General features: G+C 35.0%; 4 protein-coding genes across 4 annotated transcripts in view; 2 read left to right on the forward strand and 2 right to left on the reverse strand.

Moving 5' to 3' along the window:
• Positions 1–907, forward strand: part of LOC306847573 (adhesion G-protein coupled receptor G5-like) — a 21681-nt gene extending 20774 nt beyond the window's left edge. The window contains exon 14 of the mRNA XM_079381587.1: positions 368–907. Coding sequence (XP_079237713.1) covers positions 368–465 — 98 coding nt within the window. The 3' untranslated portion in view covers positions 466–907. The remainder of the gene's footprint in view (positions 1–367) is intronic.
• On the forward strand, positions 368–13891 carry LOC306868962 (adhesion G protein-coupled receptor G3-like). The gene is made up of 12 exons (XM_079415459.1): positions 368–1228; positions 1451–1511; positions 1636–1726; positions 3560–3721; positions 3850–3978; positions 4077–4125; positions 5065–5156; positions 5288–5403; positions 5504–5775; positions 8538–8634; positions 8731–9017; positions 13046–13891. Exons 1-12 carry the CDS (start codon positions 1168–1170, stop codon positions 13168–13170), a joined length of 1542 nt encoding a protein of 513 aa, XP_079271585.1. The 5' UTR covers positions 368–1167; the 3' UTR covers positions 13171–13891.
• LOC306868969 (SIN3-HDAC complex-associated factor-like) lies at positions 13892–18880 on the reverse strand. The gene is made up of 6 exons (XM_079415471.1): positions 18664–18880; positions 17351–17489; positions 16971–17070; positions 16768–16882; positions 15643–15793; positions 13892–15555 (listed from the first exon to the last, which is right to left on the reverse strand). The coding sequence occupies exons 1-6, from the start codon at positions 18824–18826 to the stop codon at positions 15378–15380; spliced, it is 846 nt and encodes a 281-aa protein (XP_079271597.1). The 5' UTR covers positions 18827–18880; the 3' UTR covers positions 13892–15377.
• A 2921-nt stretch (positions 18881–21801) lies between these two features.
• Positions 21802–24810, reverse strand: part of LOC306875317 (DENN domain-containing protein 5A-like) — a 54949-nt gene continuing 51940 nt past the window's right edge. The window contains exons 22-23 of the mRNA XM_079425801.1: positions 24385–24553; positions 21802–22116 (exon numbers count right to left, since the gene is read on the reverse strand). Of these exons, the coding sequence (XP_079281927.1) occupies positions 21933–22116; positions 24385–24553 (353 nt within the window). The 3' untranslated portion in view covers positions 21802–21932. The remainder of the gene's footprint in view (positions 22117–24384; positions 24554–24810) is intronic.

Genomic DNA, 24810 nt, shown 5'->3' on the forward strand with positions numbered 1-24810 from the left:
TTGTGTTCAAGTCATAATCGTCATTTCATTGAGTGATGCAATTTTCCATGGTGGTTTGTTCTGGTCAGGTTAACAAGAGCAGGGCAAAAATGAGGAGGAAATATTAGTCATATCACATTGATGTGCCATTATGTGAAACTCTAGCATTTTTTCCGCTACCAAAAGACGGTTAGGGTCAAAACAGGGGTTATTATGAAGTCACAACACTAGTTTAGGAGGATGTGAAATACGAAAGTTTGGGTTCTTTGTTTCCCTGTTAAGTAGAAGTAGAAGAATACAGTAACGTAAAGACTAAAGAAAAGGGGAATGGAAACTTTTTGAAAACTAAATAATGGTGGACTGAAGCATCATGTTTGTCTGTTTGCAGGGTTTTACATCTTTGTGTGGATGTGTGGTACAGCGAGGAAAAACAGAGCACAAACACCTCATTCCAAGTCTAAATCCACTCTGGAGAGCTCCAAATAAGATCCTCTCATTCAGTTTTCTTACTAAAACCTCTGTCATGATTTTACAAGAAGACATCTTCCAGCTGACCCACAGAAATGCCCCTGGGTTAATGAAAATCACACTTATACAACAGGCAAACAATAGATGGCAATCTTGAGAACTTCTCAAGCTGTTCGGTTAAATCTTTTTGTAAGAGTGCTTCCTTTGGTCATAACAGTACATCAAAGAAAAAAAACCAATTTCCTCTTTGTAGCTGTTGACATACTAAAACCTTATCTATTATCTAACAAATCTAATCTCAAGCCTACTTATCATATCTAACAAAAATATTAAAATCTGTGATTTGTAAATAAATATGGTAAATGCACAGCTGTTCTGTTAATAAATTAATAATAAGTCTATAAGTCTGAAATGTATGTTTGAGTCTACTGGAAACACATTACAATAACACCATTTTACAAACATGCATTTAAATGTTTTATTGCATTTTTTTATGTAATCAGTTATTCGTTTTAGAAATGTCTGGATTCTTTTCACCATAACATGTATGTTTCGTGTTGGTAAGTAGAAGTCTTCCAGTTAAACGAGTCACAGTTATTTATGAAGTGATGTCAGAAGCTATGCCAGACAGGAAACCACAACAATCACATGATACCTGTTTTTCAGAGCTAGTTGACAGATTCTACAAGCACTAGAGGAATAGAGCAATCAAGGAGAGAAATGAGAGGTTTATTCTGTGTTGTTTTTGGAATATTTTCTTCAGTAATAAGGACTGGGATAAGTGAGTCAGAATTGAATTTCTATTTTATATAATTCCCAAGTAGGAGTATAATATTTAGTATTTCCTCGCAAATTTTGATTATCATTATGTTTACACTGTTGTGACAAAATAACATCTAATTGTATTAATAAATTGTGAATATTTGATTGAATATTATATGGTTTGAGTTCAAATTGATTAAAAAGACTATTTACCGAGATTATATGACATAATCTCCTGTAGGTGAGACTATGCCATGTCATCAGGTTACAGACGATTGTACTTCACAAACAGATGTTCCAGGGTAAGGCTATTTTATCCACAAATATTGTTACGAGTAAAAAGTTTTGAAATGTTTGATATCACAAATGAATTATTATTAATGGAATGCTTTTCCAATGTTTAAATGTAAGTATATTTTTCAACAGGTGTTTAGAACAGCAAATGAGACAATGCTTCATTTCGAAAGCCCGTCGCACATCATCAGACTTTTTCTACAAAAGAATTACCTCTTCAGAGGTAAGACTAAATATCAGTGCTTCTTAATCATGATTTAACAGACATTTCTACACGATCCACATGACAAAGTGCATGTATGAATAGCATGGAAGCCTGTTTCCGCCACCTTGAGAAAAAAATATAATTCTTTAAGTCATAATAATGAGAAACTTTCATTATCTCATTTAAGTATCTCGTTATATTGAGAAACTTTCTCGTAATAATGAGAAAATCTCATAATAATGACTTAGTTTCTCGTAATAATGAGAAATTTCTCAAAATAATGACTTAGTTTCTTGTAATAATGAGAAACTTTCTCGTAATAATGACTTAATCCACGCATTCGCAATGCATGAGTGACGGCACGCTAGCGACTTATGTTGGTCAAAGCCATGCAGGAACACAGCAAACATTGCTTGTTCTGTAATCTAAAGTGTATAATCTATCATTAAATAACGATTTCTGATACATTATCTGCATGTAGTCTTTTGTCAATTTGTAGCACTTACCAGCAAGTTACTCTGCCAGACAAAGAAGTTCATGGCTTCAAACAGATATAGAGGAATATATTCCAACAAAAATCACACACATTTTATGAAGAAATCAAAGCCATTACACATGTAAACTTAATGAATAGATGTTCATTTCATGCATCACAATGTTTATACAGTAGCCCAATCTCATCTCTCTAGCACAAAGCATAGTTGTTCGTTACCACGGCAACCGCTTGGTCTTCAGCATCCCACACTGCTTCTTGCAGGACATATGAACTTGAAAAATGCTTAATGTGGCTTAAAGTACAATGACTGATTCAGGATACAGTATTATTGATCATGCATACAGGCAAGCGTAAGAACCCAGAATTTGAACACAACACCCAAGTGTTTGGGTGTTAATGTTAAGCGTTTTCCTTTAGAAAACCATTATAGAAAATGCTGCATAAGAGTTGCTGTTTTGCGTTGCATTCATATTTTGGGTCCACCTGAATGCTTGTATATACAGTATGCATGTCATTAAGTTGTGTACTGAATTTGGTTCAATCTGTCTTTGTACTTCAAGCCACGTTAAGCATTTTTCACATTAAGCATTTGTCCTGCAAGAAGCGGTGTGGGATGCTGAAGACCAAGCGGTTGCCGTGGAAATGAGATGGCTTACTGTATGAAGCATGTGATGCATGAAAGGGACAGCTAATAAAACCATTGAAATAAACAGTTTATATGCGTAATGACTTTCATTTCTTCATAAAATACCTGTATTTCTTAACTGAAATATTAGTCTGGGATGTTTGAGGTCATAACTATCTGACAGAGTAACTTGGTAAGTGCTACAAATTAACAAGAATGCATGCAAATAATTTATCTGAAATCGTTATTTAATGATAGATTATACACTTTAGATTACAGAACAAGCAATGTTTGATGTGTTCCTGCATGGCTTTGACCAACATAAGTCGCTAGCGTGCCGTCACTCATGCATTGTGTGAATGCGTGGATTAAGTCATTATTACGAGAAAGTTTCTCATTATTACAAGAAACTAAGTCATTATTACGAGAAAGTTTCTCAATATAACGAGATACTAAGTCATAATAGTGAGAAAGTATCTTATCATTATGACTTACTGAACTATATTATTTCTCAAGGTGGCAAAAAACGGGCTTATAGAATGGTACCATCATATAAATAATAATAATCAGCTATTCTATAAATAATAATACATATTATGACTAATAAGACAATGGCCTGATTGACAAATGTCTAACAACAATAATAGTGTTTAGTCAAAACAATAAACAGAAGTTATAAAGTGTTAATTAGGTCACATACTGGATTGTGCCTTCACCTTTGATTTTGCAGGCAACACTGGATACAGGAAAAGGATATATAATCAACATCTCCAATGAAGCATTAAAAATGAGCAGAAATATACAGGGGAAAAACAATGATGCAGAAGTGAATCTGTTAGTGTCCCTTCTCAACGAGACTTTCTTCAGGGTCAGCGATAGTTCAGACATCAAGGTACACAGAAACACTGTCTGTCCCTCAAAGCTTTGTGTCAAATGTGAATTTATCTTCTATGGGCAACATTTCTCTTTCATAAACCCGTGGTTTCTTCTCCGGCTCATTTGTAATTGTGGTGTTGACAGAAGGGAAATTACCTACATGTGTCAGACCAAATATTGCATGGGCAAAGCGTGTTGGGAGTTTGGCTTGGTGTGAAAGAAGTTCATAATCTTTCACAGCCCGTTCAGCTAAGATTCATAAACACCAATCAGGTCAGATGCTTTCACATCACACTATAATGTGATGACCTTCTGGATTGTGTTTGTCAGTCACCGACTGTCAGTGTAAAAGTGTGCTTTTATTATTGCAGAGTGAAAATGGAATCTGTGTCTACTGGCATCTCGATAAAAATGGCACAGGTCAGTATGATTTTCCTGCCATTTTCAGAGCCAAAAATATGGCTGTTGTTATGAGTTACACAGTAATGTAATGTGTTACAATTTAAATTTATGTAATTTGATTACAGTTACTAATGTCAATAAAATTACGTTACTTAAGTTACAAATGCAGTGTTAAAAAATATGAAGTAAAAATCATGTTTTGTCTGTCAGTATGCCCTTTAATAAATCACAGAAGATTGTGAGCTAAAATGCAGACGAGTCCTACAACATTTAGATGCAATGAAAGGTGTTGCACTCAATTTCACATTTTAGTCTGGCATTGTAGTTTGGGAAAAGTTCAACAAGTGAATGTATACAAGTTTATGTCACTGTAACACTAATATAAGTAAAAATAAACGACTTATGAGAATGAGATCCTCCACTGGATTAAGCCGTGTCGCATTGTATTCTTCTTCTGAGGTAAATTCAAGGCTTATTCCTCACAGCGCATCTTCTTGCAAAAACGAAAAGTAGCCTAGATGAACTTGATGAATCTATCTTTGTTTACAGAGGTGATGTGGTCGTTCACATATTTGCACTTGGTTTTGCATGGATGATTATTGTATAGTGTGCTATGTGCATGGGCGTGATCATATTATAGGTTAGCTCAGACGGGAGAGACTGTACTTCGCGTTGGTTTCATACAGATTATTTTATCAGAGAATATTTGTTTTCGACATGACTTGCTTATTTTAAAAATAGACACTTCAAGCTTTCTTTAGATATATTTCTCATGTCATTTTCGTTCATTTTAGTGACTCGTTTGAGGAATATATTCACGGAGACTGAGAATGCAAAAGGCGCACCCTATTTGTTTTCTTTATTTTACAAAACCAAAAAAAAGAAAAAACTATGAGTTTAACTTTGTAGTGTATTTTTTGTATTGTTTTAGTGTATGTATGTGTGTCTGTTTATCAGGTAACTGGAGGACCGATGGCTGTCAGACTACCATCGACAATGGAGACTTTGTGTGCAGTTGTAATCATCTGAGCTTTTTTGCAGTGCTCATTGTAAGTTCATTTGTCATGTGATGCTCTTCAGTCACCATTTTTTGTTTTAAAATGTTCACTTTTAAATTAAACTTGGTTGTTCAGCAGTACTCATTTGTCTGAATGTTTTTTGTCCTCAATGTTTCTCAAAGAATCCTGAAATTCCTGAAGTGTCCCATATTGTCCCTCTTAGCTACATTTCATACATTGGCTCTGCCCTTTCAATAGCATTTACAGCACTAATGATCGTTATGTTTCTGTGCCAGAAGTAAGTTAATTTTTAAATCAGATTTCTCATACAGTTTCAGAATGAGATGTTCTGTGGTACAGATATAAAAAGGTAATATCTCTCACTATTGTCCCTACAGGAAGAAGCAATGTGAGCATTCAGTCATCATTCATGTGCAGCTCTCAGGCTCCCTTTTCTTGTTGCACATCTCGTTCTTGTGCAGCGTGTGGTTTTCAGGCCACAGAGACATTGATTCAGTGTGTCAAGCTCTAGGACTTCTCCTACACTGGTGCCTTTTAGCCACCTTCACTTGGACAGCCATCGAGGGCTTCCACCTGTACCTGCTGCTGGTGCGGGTCTTCAATATCTACATCAAGAGATACCTGATTAAACTAAGTCTTGTGGGATGGGGTGAGTTCAAACGCACATTTGTGTATCAATAGTAGATATACTATTTCTGCATTACTCATCTAGGGCCCTATGATTGCAGAAAACGTGGATGGAATTGTGAAATCTAGTCATAAAAAATTTAATTTACTGTATAACAGGAAATGTCTCGAAATTTGGCAAAATTTTCAGAATTCGGGCTGTACGTTTAATCAAATTACCAAACATTAAATCGTGTCGTCATCAGTTGTTCCCCAGTTCCGTGCAACAGAATAATAATACTCAACTGCTACTGTTGTACGCATTTATTTCACCTATGATTCTTTCTCTTCAAACAACCAGGCTAACAAATGGCTTAACACGAACCATACCGGGGAAGTGCCAAACAAGGCTTAATTCTGTGTAGGAATAAATTCAGCAACATACGCAATAATATATTATTTTATGTCATAAATATGAGTTTACTGTGCATCTGCACTAACTACCCTACATCGAATATTGAGTATTAATTGATATCAAACTAAAAATATATATTTTTTATTTTATTTGCCAGCTTAACTTCCAAAGCAGTGTCACAGAACTGATGTGCGACTGACTCTCAGCATAGCGCACATAGTGGTGTTTTGTTCCTGAATGAGTCTTTGAATTAATTATTTGAGTGAGTGATTCAATGACCCAATAGTATAGAGAGGCACTTGATTTTTATTCCTGAATGAATCAGTGTTTTAAGCAAATCAGTTGAATAGATGACTCGTTCATTAAAACCATGACTTGCGGCCACCTACTGCCGGTAATACTGTTATAATCCAAATATCTTTTCAATTTGGTCATTTATTTTATATTTCTGTATTGAAAATGTTATGTTTAAAATTTCATTGAAAACGAGACTAACGAAATGAAAACTTGTTTTGAATGACAAAAACTATGATGAATATCTATTGACATTTTCATCAACAAATAAAAATGAGACAAAACGTTTGGGAGGGATGATTTGGGAAGAGGTCCACCTATGGCGTTATTTTACTGCCAAATGTCGAGAGCGCATTTTTGTTGCGCGAAGATTAATATAATGTGCAAGTAGTATTAATCTACTTTCATGCAACAAAAATGCACTCTCGACATTTGGCAGTAAAATAACGCCATATCCACCCAGAACGAAATCTCCTGATTGGAAGGAACGGTAGATGAGAACATTTGAGCTGTGCTGATCTATCCGACGGGACATAACCTAGCATGCACTTGCCGCACGTCACATAAAACGTTCAAAAATGTCAGCATCTGGGAGTAAGAATAAAGAAGACATTTGATAAATTAGAAAAGTATGACAATGCGAAAGAGAACTCAATTTGGTTTGGTTTTCTGACCACATACACCTGAATCACAGATACAGAAAAGCGCCTCTCAGACAGTGCAGAGTACTGAATTCAAGGGATAGTTCACCCAAAAATTAAAATTTGATGTTTATCTGCTTACCCCAAGGACATCCAAGATGTAGGTGACTTTGTTTCTTCAGTAGAACACAAACACAGATTTTTAACTCAAACCATTGCAATCTGTCAGTCATATAATGGCAGTCAATGGTACTCACGGCTTTGAGAGAAAAAAAAACATACACAGACAAAACCAAATTAAACCCTGCTGCTTCGTAACGATACATTGAGGTCTAAAGACACGAAACGATTGGTCTGTGCAAGAAACTGAAAAGTATTTATATCATTTTTTACCTCTGATCCGCTGCCCGGTCCAACTGTCCTGAGCTCGTTCACACAACAAACAGCGCATGACGCGTCTTCTTCTTTTTCTTGCTTTATGGCGGATTAGATTAAACCTAAACCCATTAGATTTTAGTCAATTAAACCTACTGTAGATTTAGTCGACTAAAATATTATGATATTTAGTCGACTAAAACTAGACTCAAACGAAAACAATTCAGATGACTAAAACTAAATGGCATTTTTGTCAAAAGACTGACTAAAACTAAACAAAATTTGCTGTCAAAATTAACGCTAGATTAAAACATTAATCTAATTACATTATGCAATTGAATTACTGTGTAAATGCATTTGGGCAGCATTAAACTTTAAATACATGTAAAAGCAACTTCAGATGCAGCTTTTTTGCCACCCGTGCAAAGATGGCTTTGGTTGATACAGATATATAACAGCCTATAGTGTCATATTATTCTAATTTAATTTACTAAATTTATGACATATGACATATGATTAGAAAAAAAATCGATATAAAGGTAACAAATATCTGAAAATCAATTGCCTTTTATGGCAATAAATATACAAATTCTCTTCATCTCTGGCTTTATTGTTCAAAGTGTTATTTCAAGGATTTGATATCTCCTTGTAACTGAGAGCACTGTTATATCCTATTTAATATTACCCCTACAATTTAAATAAATAAGCAAGGAATAATAATAGATTTGACCATTAACTACACTAATATGAATAAGCATATTTGTAAGAATAGTTGTAATAAGCACGTTAAGAATCCCTGCAACTGTAGCAGTGGAGAACTATTATTCTGTTGCATGGAACTGGGGAAAAACTGAGGACAGCACGGTTTAATGTTTGGTTGACCAATTAGTGGAAAGGGGTGTTTAATTCCTGCCCACATTCAGAGATTGAATATTTAAGCGGTTTAATTATTGTTTAAATATTAAAAAACGAAACGCAAGTGAATAATTACATTTTGGGTGAACTGACCTTTAAATAACAATTACATTTAAATTAAACGTGTATTATAAGCTTGTTTAATTGTATTAATCTTTTCTGTAGGTTTACCCACCATTACAGTGATAATGTGCGGTGTGACTAAAGTGTATGGCAAATATACTTTTTACACGGGTAAAGAAAACTCAACAATCACACCTATGTAAGGTCACTCTATTCATATTGCACTACAGTTTTACTTCTCCATCACCTCTCAGACCTGTAACAGGAGTGTTTTCATTGGCTTCTTCTCCTTTAGATGCTGGATAAACACACAGATAGTGAGCTACATTACTGTTAACGGTTATCTCGGGCTGGTGATGCTCTTTAACATGGTTATGCTGGGGGTGTTGCTGGTTAAGATGCACAAATTAAGATCACAAACTCTTCAGATTAAAGACCATCGGAGGAGAGTATGGAAAGAATGGGTGTCTCTACTCGGGCTCAGCTGTGCTCTGGGAGTGCCCTGGGTACTGGCTTTCTCCACCTATGGCCCCTTGAGTCTCCCTGCGCTCTATGTTTTCACCATTCTCAACAGTTTACAGGGTAAGAATTTACAGTGTTATTTGAAACAAACGCATGTGTTAATTAGGTACAATCATATTAACTGTCACTTTCATTAATACTGCTGCCCCATCACTTTTTGAAAGCAAGAAAAAAAGTACTTTGGTGTGAAAACTATTAGATATGGGAGACAAAACTTTGTATATATGAATAGTATAGCATTATAGTGTTTTGAAAATGTAAATAAAGTTTTTACAGAGCTTTATTTACACATTAAATGGCAAAACAAAATTTAATAAACAGGGTCTTTATGGCACAATTTAGTGGTGCTTCTATTTAAGTGATAAAAAGTAGTTGCAAAAAAAATACACATTCATAAAATGTACATAAATCATTTGAAAGTGGTGCAGAAAACCCAGTATTAGATATAATGTAGATTTAGTGCTAGTTAATGGCTCTGAGCTTTTACAAAAATACACATATCCATAAAAAGTTAACACACATAAAAAGTACTTCAATCATTTGAAAGTAGAAACCCAAATTAGTAGGCTGAGTATTGATTTGCCCATCCCTAATAATGAATGATTGGATACGCTTGGTCTCAAATTCAGCTCCGATGCAGTATTAGAGATGATGCCACGTCCGCATGTTCTCAAATGTCCAAAACCGCAAGTTAATATTGAGGCAGACCTGATTCACTAAATTAAGGGGGAAGTGGTGTGTGGCCAAGTATGGTGACCCATACTCGGAATTTGTGTTCTGCATTTAACCCATCCAAGTGTACACAGTAGTGAACATACACCCGGAGCAGTGGGCAGCCAATGCTGCGGCGCCCGGGGAGCAGTTGGGGATTTGATGCCTTGCTCAAGGGTCTCACTTCAGTCGTGGTATTGAGGGTGGAGAGAGTTTTGGTTATTCACTCCCCACCTACAATCCCTGCCAGACCTGAGACTCAAACCCACGACCTTTGAGTTACAAGTCCGACTCTCTATCCATTAGGCCACGACTGCCTAATAGATACTAACGGTTGCCAAGTCATTTTCAGGGGAAGTTACTAAAGGCAGGTTGACTTGTTGCAAAAAAGTTTGCTAAATGCATTGTTATGTCATTGTGCAATTGCAAACACAAAGCTGTCAAAACTGTTACTGTGTAACATACACAATTATGATTACTCAACATAATATTTATATGAATTTGTACTTGTGTACAACCACCTGTAGTGTATAAGGGAAAAAAGGACATTCAGTAGGCCTATTACTCAAACTGACTGGCCATCTCAGCAAAAAAAAATCATTTTAAATATGTTCATTTAGATTTGTTTGTAAAAGTATATATTTATAAATTATTTGTAAAAAGTAATATACTGTGCCTTGTAAAAGTATTCATACCCCTTCATTTTTTTCACGTTTTGTTATGTTGCTGCCTTATGTTAACTGCTTTAAATTAGATTTTTTTTTCTACGTCAGTCTACACTCCATACACCATACTGACAAAGCAAAAACAGAATTGTCACAACTTAATTAATTACAAATAAAAAAACTGAAATAAGTACATTGCAAAAGTATTCATATATTTAGCTGAAGCACCTTTACAGCCTCAAGTCTTTTTTGTTTGATGCAACAAGCTTTGCTCATCATTTGGCAATTATCTGCCATTCTTCTCCTCACCTCTTCATCTCTGAAGGTCTGTCGGGTTGGATGGGGGCAGATGCACATTTTCAGGTTTCTCCAGAAATATTTGATTGGCTTCAAGCTCAGGCTGTGGCTGGGCCACTCAAAGACATTTACAGCGTTGTGTATAAGCCACTCTTGCTGTGTGTTTAGGTCCATTGTCCTGTTGGAAGGTAAACCTTCTGCCCGTCCTTCAGCACACTTTACATTTGGGATAGTACTCTACATGTGATGAGCAGTGCCTGGTTTCCTTCAAACATGATGCTTGGAATTGAGGTTCATCAGACCAGAGAATATTATTTCTCACGTCTGAGGGTCCTTTAGGTGCTTTTTTGCAAATTCTAAGTGTGTTTTCATGTCTACACTGAAGAGAAGATTGAGTCTTGCCACACTGCCATAAAGCCCAGATCGGTGGAGTGTTGCAGTGATGTTTGTCCTTCTGTAGATTTCTCCTATCTCCACATATGATCATGGAGCTCAACTAGAGTGACCATCAGATTTTTGGTCACCATACCAACCAAAGCCCTTCTCCATCAATTGTTCATTTTGGCCAGGAGGCCAGCTCTATAGGAAGAATCCTGGTTGTTTCAAACTTCTTCCATTAAGGGTAACAGAGACTACATGCTTCTGTGACCCTTTAATGAAGCAGAATTGTTTTCTGAACTCTTCCCCAGATCTGTGGCTTGACGCAAACCTGTTTCTGAGCTCTACAGACAGTTCTTTTGACCTTAGGGCTTGGTTTTTACTCTGATATGCATTATCATCTTTAGACTTTTATTAAGACATGTGCGCCTTTCCAAATCATACCCATTCAATTCAATTTGCAACAGGTTACCTTCACTCAAAGTCTAGTAACACCTACAAGCAATATAAATGCTCCTGAGCTAAATTTCAATTGTCTCAGATAAGAGTATTAATACTTATGCAATGGAATCATTTGTTTTTTATTTTTAATAAATTTGCGAAGATGTTAAAAACCTGTTTTTTTGCTGTGAAGGCGTATGAATAATGAAGGCGTATGAATACTTTCGCAAGGCACTGTATAAACATTTTTATGATCAGATTTGAATTATTGAAGTTACACGTTTTTGAACAATTCCATTTTATGTATTTTGTTAACTATTATTCTAAGCAGTTACCATTTTAAGCAGTGTATGTAACAGTGTATGCAGTGTATGTTAAGCAGTGGGTACAATATACTGTGCTATATGAAGGAATTTTGTGTATTTATTTTTCACAGGTGTTTTACCTGTATTTTTAATTATGCGTTGCATTTTGGCAGAAAATTACCTGAATCTTTTCAGTTTTTCTACATATTTATTTTCTTACAGTGTACCTAACTGATCAACACTTACAAGCTAATAACAAGGTGCAGGCCTATCATAAATGAACAGTTATTATCCAGGCTGCTTGGCTGGCTGGCTGTTCAATATTTGCTTCTTTTTGTGTAATTTAGAGGGAAAATGTGTGCTTTTTTATGGCTTTGTGAAATGTGAAAATGTGAAAATGTTTTTCTTGTTTTTTTTATGCTTTGAGTCATACATTTTACAAATAGCTACATTTGTTGCTAGGTGCTTTTTTTTTTGGGGGGGGGGGGGGGGGGGGGGGGGTTGCTAGGGTAGCCTGAAAAATAGCTAAATCTAGTAACAAAATTGCTAAGTAACACTGCTCGAAACACCACATGCTGGTGCCACCTGCTGGTCAAAACGGTGCAAGTGCAATGAAAACTCAGACCATTACAGAACAATTGCAAATGTGTTCATGAAAATATAATCTACAAAATGTATTGAAACAATACAAATGTAATATTGAAAATGTATTCTACAAATTCACAAAATGATTTCTTAATGTGTAATACATATTTAAATTAGCATTTCCAATTTTTCTTATTATTATTATTAAATATTTTAATTATTTATGTCATATTTTGTGCTGTAGTAAATGGTGTAGTTACAGAATCTCCCAGTATGGCTAACTTGACCGCTTGGATGCAGATTACTAGGCCTACGTGTTGTTTCTTTACAGTCATATGTAAAAGTGTTATTTCTTGGATGTCACAATTTTAAAGTTCATAACATTGTGACACCCGGGAAATAATGGTTTGGATCTTTTCTACAGCATGACAGGAAGACAAATAAATGAGCTCATTTCCTTTTCTAACACTAACTGTATCAGACTCAACCATTCAACCCCATTTTTTGATAATTAAGCAAGACTGACCATTTGTTCAAAAAGTAAAAAATGTTGACATCATTTTTTACAAATTTTAATGCATATTTAAGTGTCAGTTGTTTATTTAATTTGAGTTAGGTTTTTGGGCCTAAGTTTGAGATGTGAAGCAGAAGCTCGTGATTAAAAAATATCTTATCTGGCATTAATTCTGTTCATTTCACCCTCTAGGTCTCTTTATTTTCTTGTGGTTTTTGACTCTCACATATCAAGCACGGAAAGAGGAACACATTTCATCAAAAGGCACCATTCAGGCCAGCTTCAACAGTAATGACGACATTGTGAATATAAGATAACCAACAGCTGTTCAGCATTCTACACCAAATCTTCACTCTAGTTCTTTTTATTGTTATTTTACTCATTTGCAGCTTTGTGATTTTCAAACTGGGGTCTGCAAGGGGGCCCTAAAGGGAATCGGCATAGAGTATTATGGGAATATTTATTTGTAAATGTGTTGACATGTCCTTTGTAATTACATTCTGGAATAGTTTGTTGTGTTTTGCATCTTTTCATTGCCTCTATCAACTTCCTGGAAGTTAAGACACTGCTCTGTGTAAAGCATGTTAAGAAAAATGCTATAAAATAATTCCAAAATTGTTCTAACATTGGGTGGAAAAAACCTGTAAATATGTTCTAATCTAAATAATATTTAGTGCAATGATACAATTAAATTAATTTGTTTAGGAAACAATTACGTGCTTTTTTATCACATACGGTAAATGGAGGTTTAATATAATAAAATATATTGCTTAATATATTTTTGAAAGGTTGTCATATTTGGGGTTGCTTCCTGTTAAATGAAAGCCTCTGTCCAATTAAAGTATAACTTTAATGAGAGTGCTCTCTATATGATTCAATGTGCATTCAGAGATGCAAGTTTAGCACCACCTAGTGTTCAGAAAGCACAATTTATATAGGAAACGTCCTTATTAGAAGAATAAAATACTTATGTCCAGTTTTCCTTTTTTTACCCCCAATTCAAAACAAAATATTGAACACCACACCAAAAACACTGACAAACAAGACAAAAATGTACTTTAAAAATTTTATGAAAATACCAATGTGAGGAAAATTGAGATACAAAAGTTTATCAATGGTAATATTAAAAAAAGTATAAAAAGAAAGTGCACAAAAACTTCTTTACAGCATTAATTGTACAGACAGCTTTGAATAAATAGCATAAGTTAAAAATGACAAATTAACGTAATGAAATGATCAGCTAAATCTCTGGTAAGGCACATTGACTGAGAATGTGCCACATTAATAGTTAAAAACATTTTTCCCTGAAATTTATCAACATCTTGTATTTGCTCTCATGCATTTTAAGAACAAGAGCTTGAAGCCAACAGTAATGCTGACTCAAAGTATTGCTGGTGAATAAAAACAAACATTCATTCAAATAATACACTGAAATACAACCAAAATATTGAACCTCCAAATCTAACTGCGAACTCCATAATATTGAACTTCAGAGCCTAAACAGATTTTTTTTCCCCCCAAAAAAGGCAATTTTGTCATATTTCAATTAATAAAAAACAAAAAAGGCTGCAGTAAATACATCAAGGCTGAAAGACTGTACAATTTTATCTTCAATTACCTTTAGTGTACAATATTGAAACGTGCTAAAAACACAGTGTAAAGCCTGGTCGGAAATCCATCAATCAGTAATATTACTTTCTGTATTATAACACTCTCATACAACAAATAAAATACAAACACCAAGTCATAAAACTGATCATGCCTACAAATACATTATGCATGCTTTCATATGCCATTGTGTAAATGATAACCGTTTAAATACTCTGAGATAATGTATTTTTTGCATCTTGGTTTTAAAAAGATTTACAAACCCGTAAGCGTTTTTAAATATTGAGAAACATCTTTATGCCAAACCAGAAAGAAAAAGAGATTTCCCAAGCACGTGTCCACATTACAGACCAAAAGCTGAGGTCAATTCACATTGTGCCCAAGAATCCTAGTCAGTAAATGCCTGTGTGTGATATAACAGACCACAGTTGAACTTGAATCAGAGCAGAAGACTGCAAGGCTGAGTAAAATATTGTATTTGCTTAAAAGTACACCCATCTCATTAATGCCTTGGCTATAATGTTAGATACAGCACTTTACATTATTCATCTGTAACCCGTCAAACTAAATGCCAAATAGAAGCCTTTTGGTGCACTGGTATGGAAAATAAGATTATATTTACAAAACACTGGTAACTCCAAAAAAAAATTACAGTAATAATAAAAATGGATTACATTAAATTTTCTAACTCAGACCTATAAATATGTCCTAATGCCCAATTTTCTCCTTTTCTGTTATAAAAAAAAGGTACAAAAATTACATTTTACAAAAGAGTCATAAAAAAAAAAATACAAAAAGCAAGGGAAAAACTTAACTCATACACAGTAATCTAACAAAGGGAAGATATCAGAGTCTACCACTGGAGACAAAGCTATGAGGGCCTCAACGAGACAGTTTGGAGGGTGTTTTAGTTGGATCACCATGCCTCCTTCGTGTCCTCTGGAAGAGGGGAAGGATGTGTTTGAGACATCTGAGATTCTGAGGAGGATGCCAGAGCTGGACGCTTCTTGTTACAGCAGGGCTTGAAGAGACGAGGATCGATGATCACCTCACCGAAACGCCCCTTGTAGACAATCCCACAACACACCTTTTGCCTGAAACATTGAATAGAAGTGTTATTTTTCAGCTCAACAACTAGCACATCTCTTAACACGCATTGGTGAAAAGAAGGAAAGCAATACCTCTTCCAGTAGGACAGGTCAAGAAAGGAGAACCCTGATGGGTTTGGACGCCTCTGCTTGGTCTCAATGTCTGACCCGTCATCAGACTGATTACTGTGGCTGGGAGACTGAGAGGGAGACATACTGGATGTGGTGCTGTGGGCATCTGAATCTGTAAAGACATGACAGCAAACATTAATATGTAATCTACAAAAGCTAGATGATGTATTTTTCCACTTCCAAAAACTTTTTTTACTGTAAAACTACATGAAATTTCTCATTAGATTTCAGTTTTTCCAGTATAGTAAGGGAACTTATCATGAACCATAGCATTGTTACAGTCTTTTACCAATTAAAGTTACAATCTTTTATTACCGGTATATATGCACACACACGCACATATACATGTGTGACCCTGGACCACAAAACCAGTCTTAAGTCGCTGGGGTATATTTGTAGCAATAGCCAAAAATTATCTATTTTTCTTTTATGCCAAAAATCATTAGGATATTAATAAAGATCATGTTCCATGAAGATATTTTGTAAATTTCTTACCTTAAATATCAAAACTTCATTTTTGATTAGTAATATGCATTGCTAAGAACATCATTTGGAGAAATTTAAAGGTGATTTTCTCAATATTTAGATTTTTTTGCACCCTCAGATTCTCAATTTTGTATCTCGGCCAGATATTGTCATATCCTAACAAAGCTCATTTATTCAGCTTTCAGATGTTGTATAAATCTCAATTTCGAAAAAATTGACACTTAAGACTGGTTTTGTGGTCCAGGGTCACATGTGTTGCATGTGCCATTTTTTTTAAATGTCTATAAAGTTTTCCTTTTTAGTACTTTATACTAAGGTAACTGAAAATGCAACTGAAAAAAAAAAAAGTATAAAAATAAAACAGTATACACATGCATGTTTAGTGTATTTTTTATAGGTTTATATTACAAAACGTGTTTATACATAAGTTTATTATATTTTATACAGCTACATCGCATTTTCGTTAACTTTAATACAAAGTACTAAAATAATTAAAATGAAAAAAAGACATTTAAAGAAATTAATTTTACAAAAATGCCTCAAAATGACTAAATCTGTCAAATTAAAGTGCACACGGTGTTTTAAAAAAGAAAAACTCACTTTGTCTTTTGAATTTATGAAGCTTTTTCAGTTTACTTTTCTTCTTTCCATCAATATTTTTGACTTTCTTGGGTTTGGTCAGCTTGAAGCCAGGACCTGCCCTTGCATCCACCACCTTGGGGGGAAAAATACATAAAATATCATTCTAACAATGGCTGTAAGGAAATGGATGATTTCATTGAAAACAACACAGTCTCTCTTACATGGTTCCAGTTTTTCTTTGATCCATGTGGTAATTTCTTCCAGCGTTTCACCAGCAGCACACAAGCATTGCAGATGTCTCCAACCCGATCCTCTGACAGACTACCAAACATATCACAATATGAAAAACAGAAAATTAATTAGCTAGGACAGAATTGAGTACTCGGATTAAGAAACAAATATTTTAATTTTATTACCCATTACCAAAAAAAAAAAAAAAAAAATTTAATGGAATTTCCCATTTTTTGGAACCTCAATCTAAATGGAATAATCCAGCATGATATAATTTGATTCTCGTCTGATCTCATTGGGACTGGCTCCAAATTGTGATAGAAATTCCTTTTGGAATTTTTGGAATACGAGCGGTGGGGAAAACACTCACCCGAAGCAGAGTCTGAAGTTCTCCTCATATCTGCCGCTGTCCGTGAACCGAGAACTGGAAGACTTGGTTTTGCAGATACAACAGCCTTCGTTGCTGCGGTAAATCTTGGATTTATGGAAGCCGAACATCTTGACGGGCTCTAGACATGAATGGAGAGCGTCATTAAAGCAAAGATCTCCTGCACGTTTTGCGCGGGGGAACGAAGGGTCACATGAATTCATCTCTTGCACTTGACAATTTCTCTCTGTTCATTAATGTTGTAGAAGTTACGAATAAATACCGAATCACAAGCGTGCGTCTGGAAACGTGTGCGCGTTTGCTTTGAATCAGTCGCGTCTGCTGCAATGACCTAGTTTTGATGTTTGACAAAAGCCTTTCCCTACAGCCACCTTTAACACATGATCATGGACTTGGAAGAAAACCAAGCATGTGTGCACTAAAATAGTTAATTTGGAAATCCTAGAAATTATAATAATGGAATTTGTCCAATAATCGGGAACCAATACTGAACAGGAATTTAATCTATATTAGTCGATAAACCAAAATAGTTTTTTTTTTCTCCGCTTTTTCGAATCTTTAGTGGATTCTTGAATGATTCCCATTTGGTTGCATTCGTTTCGAAATGTAATTCCTTTAGGATTGTGATCAGGTGTGATGCTGTGTCAGCAGAAGCAGTTGTAAAATCGAAAGTGCGATTAAATGGGCGCCTCTTCTGCTAAAACGCATATTTGGAACACAATTATTAAGGTAATAACACTTTCAAAAACGTCTGCATGCATAACACAACATGACGCATCAATGCGAACCACATCAAACACGACACATTCACAAAGACTCCATACAAAATAATTATTCAGAGAAATTACGCCTTATACAGAATAAACCAGAACACACAGTGGGTAACGTTATATGAGTTCATTCGCACCATGTTTGCATCAATGGAAACCAAAAGGAACCGGAGGGAGATCTGTCCTAAATTAACATTTACATGCGTTCTTAAATCAAACATTGGCGAAGTTGTTTCTAAACAACACATGAAGGGTATTCCGGTTAAAATACGGGATGAACGCTACCGTCTCGTTCGTCTAAACTTCCACACAGTGCGCGAGCGCCAAAACGCGAGTCCCATTAACAATAACAGCTAGCCCGTTAGCACGCGACCATGCCACGCTCCACATGCAAGCGCGCAAAGCCCCATTGTTGTGTGAAAACCACTAACATCACGCATACTACACACTCCAGGACTGACAGTACGTACAATTAAAACCAAATACATTCGTACTGCTAGTTCATGACAATAACAAAGGACTTACCGTCAGAAACTTTGAATTCCGTCCGTTTTACTCGTCTGTACTGCGCATGCCTTACTACAGCCACACAGATGAATGGTGGGGGCGGGGCCTGCGTACAAACATTGAGTAAAGGGGTTTGTCGGAGGAAGACCATATAAGGAGAGTAGACGCCAAGTTTGAACATTATGTCATCCAATCACGGCACTCCGCTCTTTTTCCATTTAAGAACGTTGCATCCGGGGAAGTACAGAACAGTCACGTATTGTTCGTCTTGTTCTGGCTTGAATGTGAGTGAATGCACCCTTATTATTATTATATTAGCATTATCCTGCATGGCATTACATTGTCGAACGCTCCAAAATATGCTGTAATGTTCCTGCACGTGTTCTTTTATTATGAGTTTTGTAAGCGATATTAATATAATCTGTAAATTTAGTTGAATGTAATATACTTTTTGTAAGCGATATTAGCCTTAAAATGGGTACACATAAACTCTCCATGAATTTTGAACATCTTATTAAAAAATAATAATAATCCCATATTGCGTAAATTCAAGTTTATGACCATTTTTTTTTACTTAAAATAATACGTTTAAAATTGAAATGTATATGAATAATTAAGAGCCTATTTAGGTTTTCACACATTTTTTGTTTTCCTTATTTTTTATCATCTTTCTGCCTTCACTGGTTCATTTTAAATTATATTATTGCATTAATTTTCAGTAGTCTGCTCCAGTCTTCAATGTCACATGCTCCTTTAGAAATCATTGTAATATGCTGATTTTGTGTTCAATTATTTTTATTTTTCAATCATTAAAAATGTTTCTTATTATCAATGTTTGAACTATTTTTTGCTGCTTAATAATTTTATGGAAACCTTTTTAAAGGATGAATAAAGTTCATAAGAGCAGCATTTAATTGATATATATACATATATATATATATATATATATATATATATATATATATAACCCTTAAATAAAACCCATATAGCCTCTTAATTATAGTTATTAAAATAAAGCTTGATACATAGGGAGGAAAATGCTGTTGAAACTAGTCATTAGACATGCAACTTAACTCAAATGAATGTAACTGATTGTACTGCAAATAATCCCTTTTGCTCTTGAAAGTCAAGACTGAAGCATAATCATACTGAATTGCCACCTTTAATACATTTTATACACTGTACACAGTTGTTCAATATTTAACACTACATTACACTGCTTTGTCTATAAATGTGTCGAGAGATAAAACACAAGAAAAAAAAACTCCCAGAATGCTCATGCCAGCTGTGTTTGAACAGGTACCAGAACAGTCATGATGAAATTGGCACATGAATATCAGCCTTTAATGTGCTTCTCCCAGTTATGTCCTACAAATTATGCTACACTCTAAAACAGGTGAATGATATTTCATCAATATTCAATAACAAACTTTTGGAGCTGTAAATATTGCATAGCAGAAACAGAGGGGATGCTGGGGTTAACTAAGGACAGGGACACAAACACAGCAACTGTGCCGCAAATTAAGTCTACTCCAGATATGGCATTGTATATAGTTGGCCACAGTCGAGACCTGAAGGCTGAAGAGATGGGGAATGTTATGGTACTTTTTTAAAGGATTGAAGAAACGTTAATGTTATCTTTTCTGCATGGATTGTTCTTAGTTTTTACAGTCCATCTCCTAAAATATGCTTGAGCATCACTTTCATGAGTCATATCTTTGATTTAAGGGGATCACAATAAGCTCAAGAAGACAGTTCACCCTTTTTCTTGTGTGGAAAGCAAAAGGAGATATTTAGATGAAAGTCCAAGCTGCTCTATTCCTAGATATTTGTGGCTGCCATTCACTTTCATTGTATAGGGAGAAAAGAAAGAAAAAAGTGGGTTTGGATTGACATGACGATGAGTAAATGATGACCAACTTGTACACTACCAGTGAACAGTTTGGAATAATTAAATATTTCATGTTTTGAAATAAATCTCTTACGCTCACCATTTATTTGATCCAAAAATACAGTAAAAACTAATGTTGAAGCTGAATTTTCAGCATCATTACTCCAGTCTTCAGTGTCACATGATCCTTCTGAAATCATTCTAATATGCTGATTTTGTGCTCCATTTATTTTGGTTCTCAATTATAAAAAATTATTCTTATTATCAATGTTGGAAACATTTTTTGCTGCTTAATATTTTTGCGCAAACCTTTTTTTTTTATAGGATTATTTGATGAATAGCAAGTTTATAAGAACAGCATTTAATTGAAATAACATTATATTGTGAGTAAAAAATGTCTTGACAGTCACTTTTAATCAATTCAATGCATCCTTGCTGAAGTATATATACATACATACATATATATATATATATATATATCAAACCTTTAGTGTATCACAGTTTCCAAAAAATGTTAAGCAGCAAAAAACATTCAACATTGATAACAATTATTAATAATTAAGCACCAATAATTGATAAATGAGCAAAGAAATGAGCATATTAGAGTTTCTGAAGAATTATGTGACACTGAAACTGAATTAGTGTTAGTGACTGCTGAAATTTCAGCTTTGCCATAACAGGAATAAATTACATTTTTAAAATGTATTCAAATAGTCTCTATGAGCACAAGAGACTTCTTTTAAAAACATTAAAAAACTTAGTTTAAAGTTTTGACTGGTTGTGTAATTTTTGGGTGAACTGTCCCTTTAAACTGATTTGCATTTAGAGGGAAATGAGACAAGTCCCTGGCATTGTTACAAAACAGAGCCTTTTTCTCATCTTTCCTTTCTTTAAGTAAAAATATGAATTCCCCACAAGTTGTACTTATAAAGCATACTTCTACATCATTTGCTTCGAACTCTGCATTGTGACAGTATGGATTAGATTAGAGCACAGAGCAAGCAACCTGACACATATCAAAATAACACTGTTCTTCTTTGAAAATATAATAACGGTTTTTCTTACATGTTTTCCTTTTAAATATAGCCATTGTCAGCAGTCCACAACAACAACGAAAAATATTGAGCTTTCAATAAAACGGTATAGCACAGGTGGGGGTTTTCACCTTTCGTGAAAAGTATGGATCAAAATTAAAGACATATTTGAATGTCAGTAATGTTGTAGATAAAAATTATGACACCTTTGAAAAGGCTCATTGCACTTAATATATGGCAAACTTGACAGTAGCTTTAACGTAAGCCAGGTTTAGTCCTTTTGTTCAAGTCTCCCCATGTAAAAAAAAAAAGTTAGTCCATGGTCCCGCTGATTTGTGTGTTATTTCTAAATTCAGACACCATTATATCCCGATCCCTTTGACGAGAGAGGCCTCCAGAGTGATATTGAATTCCTGCAGAGTCTGTAGCACTCGAATCAGAGAGTTCACCAGAGAATGGTCCTTTAAGAGCGCCGTGTCCTCGTACATCTGTGCTGTGATTGGACACTCGGCAAGAAGAGCAATCCAGTGGTGCAGCAGGTGATCTCTGCAAGCCAAAATACATGACAGGCGTCAATATATATGACTGATAAATATGACAAAAAGAGTACAAAAAATAGATTCTCCAATGCATAGTGATTCTCTTTTCAATGATTTTGAAAAATTCAGAATCAGTTAGTTTTGTTCATATATGACAATCATATTATTTTCACAAACACACACAAAACCATCAAACAATATAAAATTGCATAAGATTTCATGTTTGAAGCTTAATACAAGGACAATCATGGGTTCCATTCAGGGCTCGGAACCGGTTCAAGGAACGAAAACCGGAAACAGAAATGAAATCAAATTTTATAGTTCCGAACAGAATCAAAAATTTGAAATGGCCATTAACTGGTTAATAATGTTATGTTTTTCCATAATAACGTTTTTTATACGTTCCATTTAATATTTGAAATTTGCTGTCAACCAATCAGGAATTCAAGTAGTACAGACTATGCAAATGTGACGCTGACGCATCGAGTGAAATGCCTGCGCGCTCAGCTGTGAACTCTTCATAGGTAAATCCCAATGACAATGCGTTCATCCGAGGATAGTGTTAGATGGATTCAACTAAATATATATCATGTAAATCATTGACAGATTAACAAAACGAAAGAAAAAAAAAATGCCGAGTTAGGCCTACGTTTCATTGTGACGCATTCCAACGTTCTCGGAAAGGAAAACGAGACGGCAGAAAGTAATTTTCTTTATTTGTGCAAAAGCTTTTGAATTATGTCTTGCATCTGTATAACCAACCAGCATTGGTATGGCCATATCGCGCTGGTGCCTTGCACAAAGACACATATTTTTGCGACATTGCAATGCAACCTGTTCATTATCAAAATAAAATACAGTTAAAGAAACGTGTAAAAAGTTACAGTGCTCCGTTGTCCAATCTGTTGCGTTTGCCGTTGTGAAGGATGATGTTTTACGTCGATGAAAGTAAAAGCCTATAATAAATAATCCTTTAGTAGATGCGTCGCGAATATGGAAACATTTGGATTCGTGCCGAGTGAGAGAGGTAGGGATCAGTTTCACCTTTAATTTGTTTTTGGATTGACGTTTTTATAGCCTTTTATAGCAGCCTTAAGTTTAGAGGATTTGTTGTGGAGAGAAACTAATAACTGTGTTTATAATGTTTGATCATTTCTGAATAATATCCTAATAAAATGCGACGCGGCTTTTCCTCAAAACGCAATTTTATAGGCTACAAGTAGCGTTTTTTAAACATTTTTAAATATCTTTAAAAAATGTCTTTAAAGCATTAATAGATTTTTTTCTTTTGTTTAGTAGCCGACATTTAGGAATTTTAAAATCTAGAAAAGATGAAAGACAATTAAAAAAATTATGTTATTAACCATTATTTTTTCTACTCAAACCGGTTTCGGAACGGTAATAATACAGAGGAACGCAGGAACGGAAAAGTTAAAATATCGATTCTGCTCGGAGTGAACCGATTGACTTTTTTTTTCGTTTTCAAGCCCTGGTTCCATTGCACATGATATGCACTGTGAGAAACGTGATTTCATTGACAATTGCGGCTTCACCCACCAGTATGTCAGTATTTTACCTTCAAAATGCTCTACCAACGCCAAAATGCTCACATTTGCTGTGCGTGTTTGTTCTGAAGGGCGCTTGCGGCATGGTGCTATGCGTGACTCCATGTAAGTACTAAATGCACTTGAATCACCAAATGCTTTTATGATGCACATTTAATGTAAACACAGTCAGTTATGTCTTAAGGACAGGACAAAACATCTGTTGTGGTAAAACAGATCTGAGCATTAGTGTGAATGTATCTTATTAGACCTAATTTAAAAAAAAAAAAATGCCTCGCTGCCCTTGCTTAGAAAACGGATTCACTTTCGGATTCACTTTCGGATTCACACAAGCATTCTCAGATACTGAAAAAAACGTTTCCTTTATTGCTTGTAATGTGTTTTTTAATCTCCTTCATTATTTTATATTTGCTTTTATGTTTTGAAGCAGCATTTAGTTAATAATTCTTAACATACAGTAGTTTTGATTTATTTTTAATTTGTAATTATTCTAAAAAGTACTTATATAAGTAATTTAATAAAACTGCACAAATAAATGTAATACTTCAAGTCAGTAATCTCTAATTCACAAGAAAAATGTAGATTAAGACTCGTTTTTGAATCAGATTGTGATTTCTAGAGTCAGAATCAGGTTGCGAGCTGCCTAGAAGTTCCCATCCCACTAAAGCTCAATTCAAATAGTCAACAATTCAGTGTAAATAATGACCAACCTGGCTCCGAGACACACGAGCATCTGAAACTTCCCGTCTTTGCCGATGTTTCTGGGTGTGCTGTTGATGGCACGCATGAAATGGCAGAAATGACGCACCCTCATCTGCCAGTTCTCATCCTGGGTCATCTGACTCTGTTCCGCACTCTCAAAATAGACCTGTGCTTTTTCTGTGGAATAGAAATGGGAGGATTTAGGAAAATGTGCAACATTTTGAGGTATAATTTATGTAACTAGAAAGATTTAGGTTTGAAAAAACTCCTAGTCTCTGCTTCAAACTATGAACCACCCATAGCTCTTGCTCTTACCATCTAATGCATTTTCTCAGTATACTAAGATTAAATATGATTGGTTGTTTTTACAAAACCTCAGAGGAAGGGCACAGATGTTTTTTTATCAATGAAACACATTATGTTTCATTGAGCAC

This window comes from Barbus barbus (genome assembly GCF_936440315.1).
Source record: "Barbus barbus genome assembly, chromosome: 1".
Taxonomy (NCBI): Eukaryota; Metazoa; Chordata; class Actinopteri; order Cypriniformes; family Cyprinidae; genus Barbus; species Barbus barbus.

Excerpts from the sequence above, each read along its gene's own strand:
- LOC306868962 (XM_079415459.1), top strand. The coding sequence starts at position 1,168 with ATGAGAGGTTTATTCTGTGTTGTTTTTGGAATATTTTCTTCAGTAATA. Across the intron at positions 5,157-5,287 it reads GCTTTTTTGCAGTGCTCATT|AATCCTGAAATTCCTGAAGT; the intron begins GTAAGTTCATTT and ends TGTTTCTCAAAG. Across the intron at positions 5,776-8,537 it reads ACTAAGTCTTGTGGGATGGG|GTTTACCCACCATTACAGTG; the intron begins GTGAGTTCAAAC and ends TCTTTTCTGTAG.
- LOC306868969 (XM_079415471.1), bottom strand. The coding sequence starts at position 18,826 with ATGTTCAAACTTGGCGTCTACTCTCCTTATATGGTCTTCCTCCGACAA. Across the intron at positions 17,490-18,663 it reads GGAATTCAAAGTTTCTGACG|AGCCCGTCAAGATGTTCGGC; the intron begins GTAAGTCCTTTG and ends ATTCATGTCTAG. Across the intron at positions 16,883-16,970 it reads CAAAGAAAAACTGGAACCAT|GTGGTGGATGCAAGGGCAGG; the intron begins GTAAGAGAGACT and ends TTTCCCCCCAAG.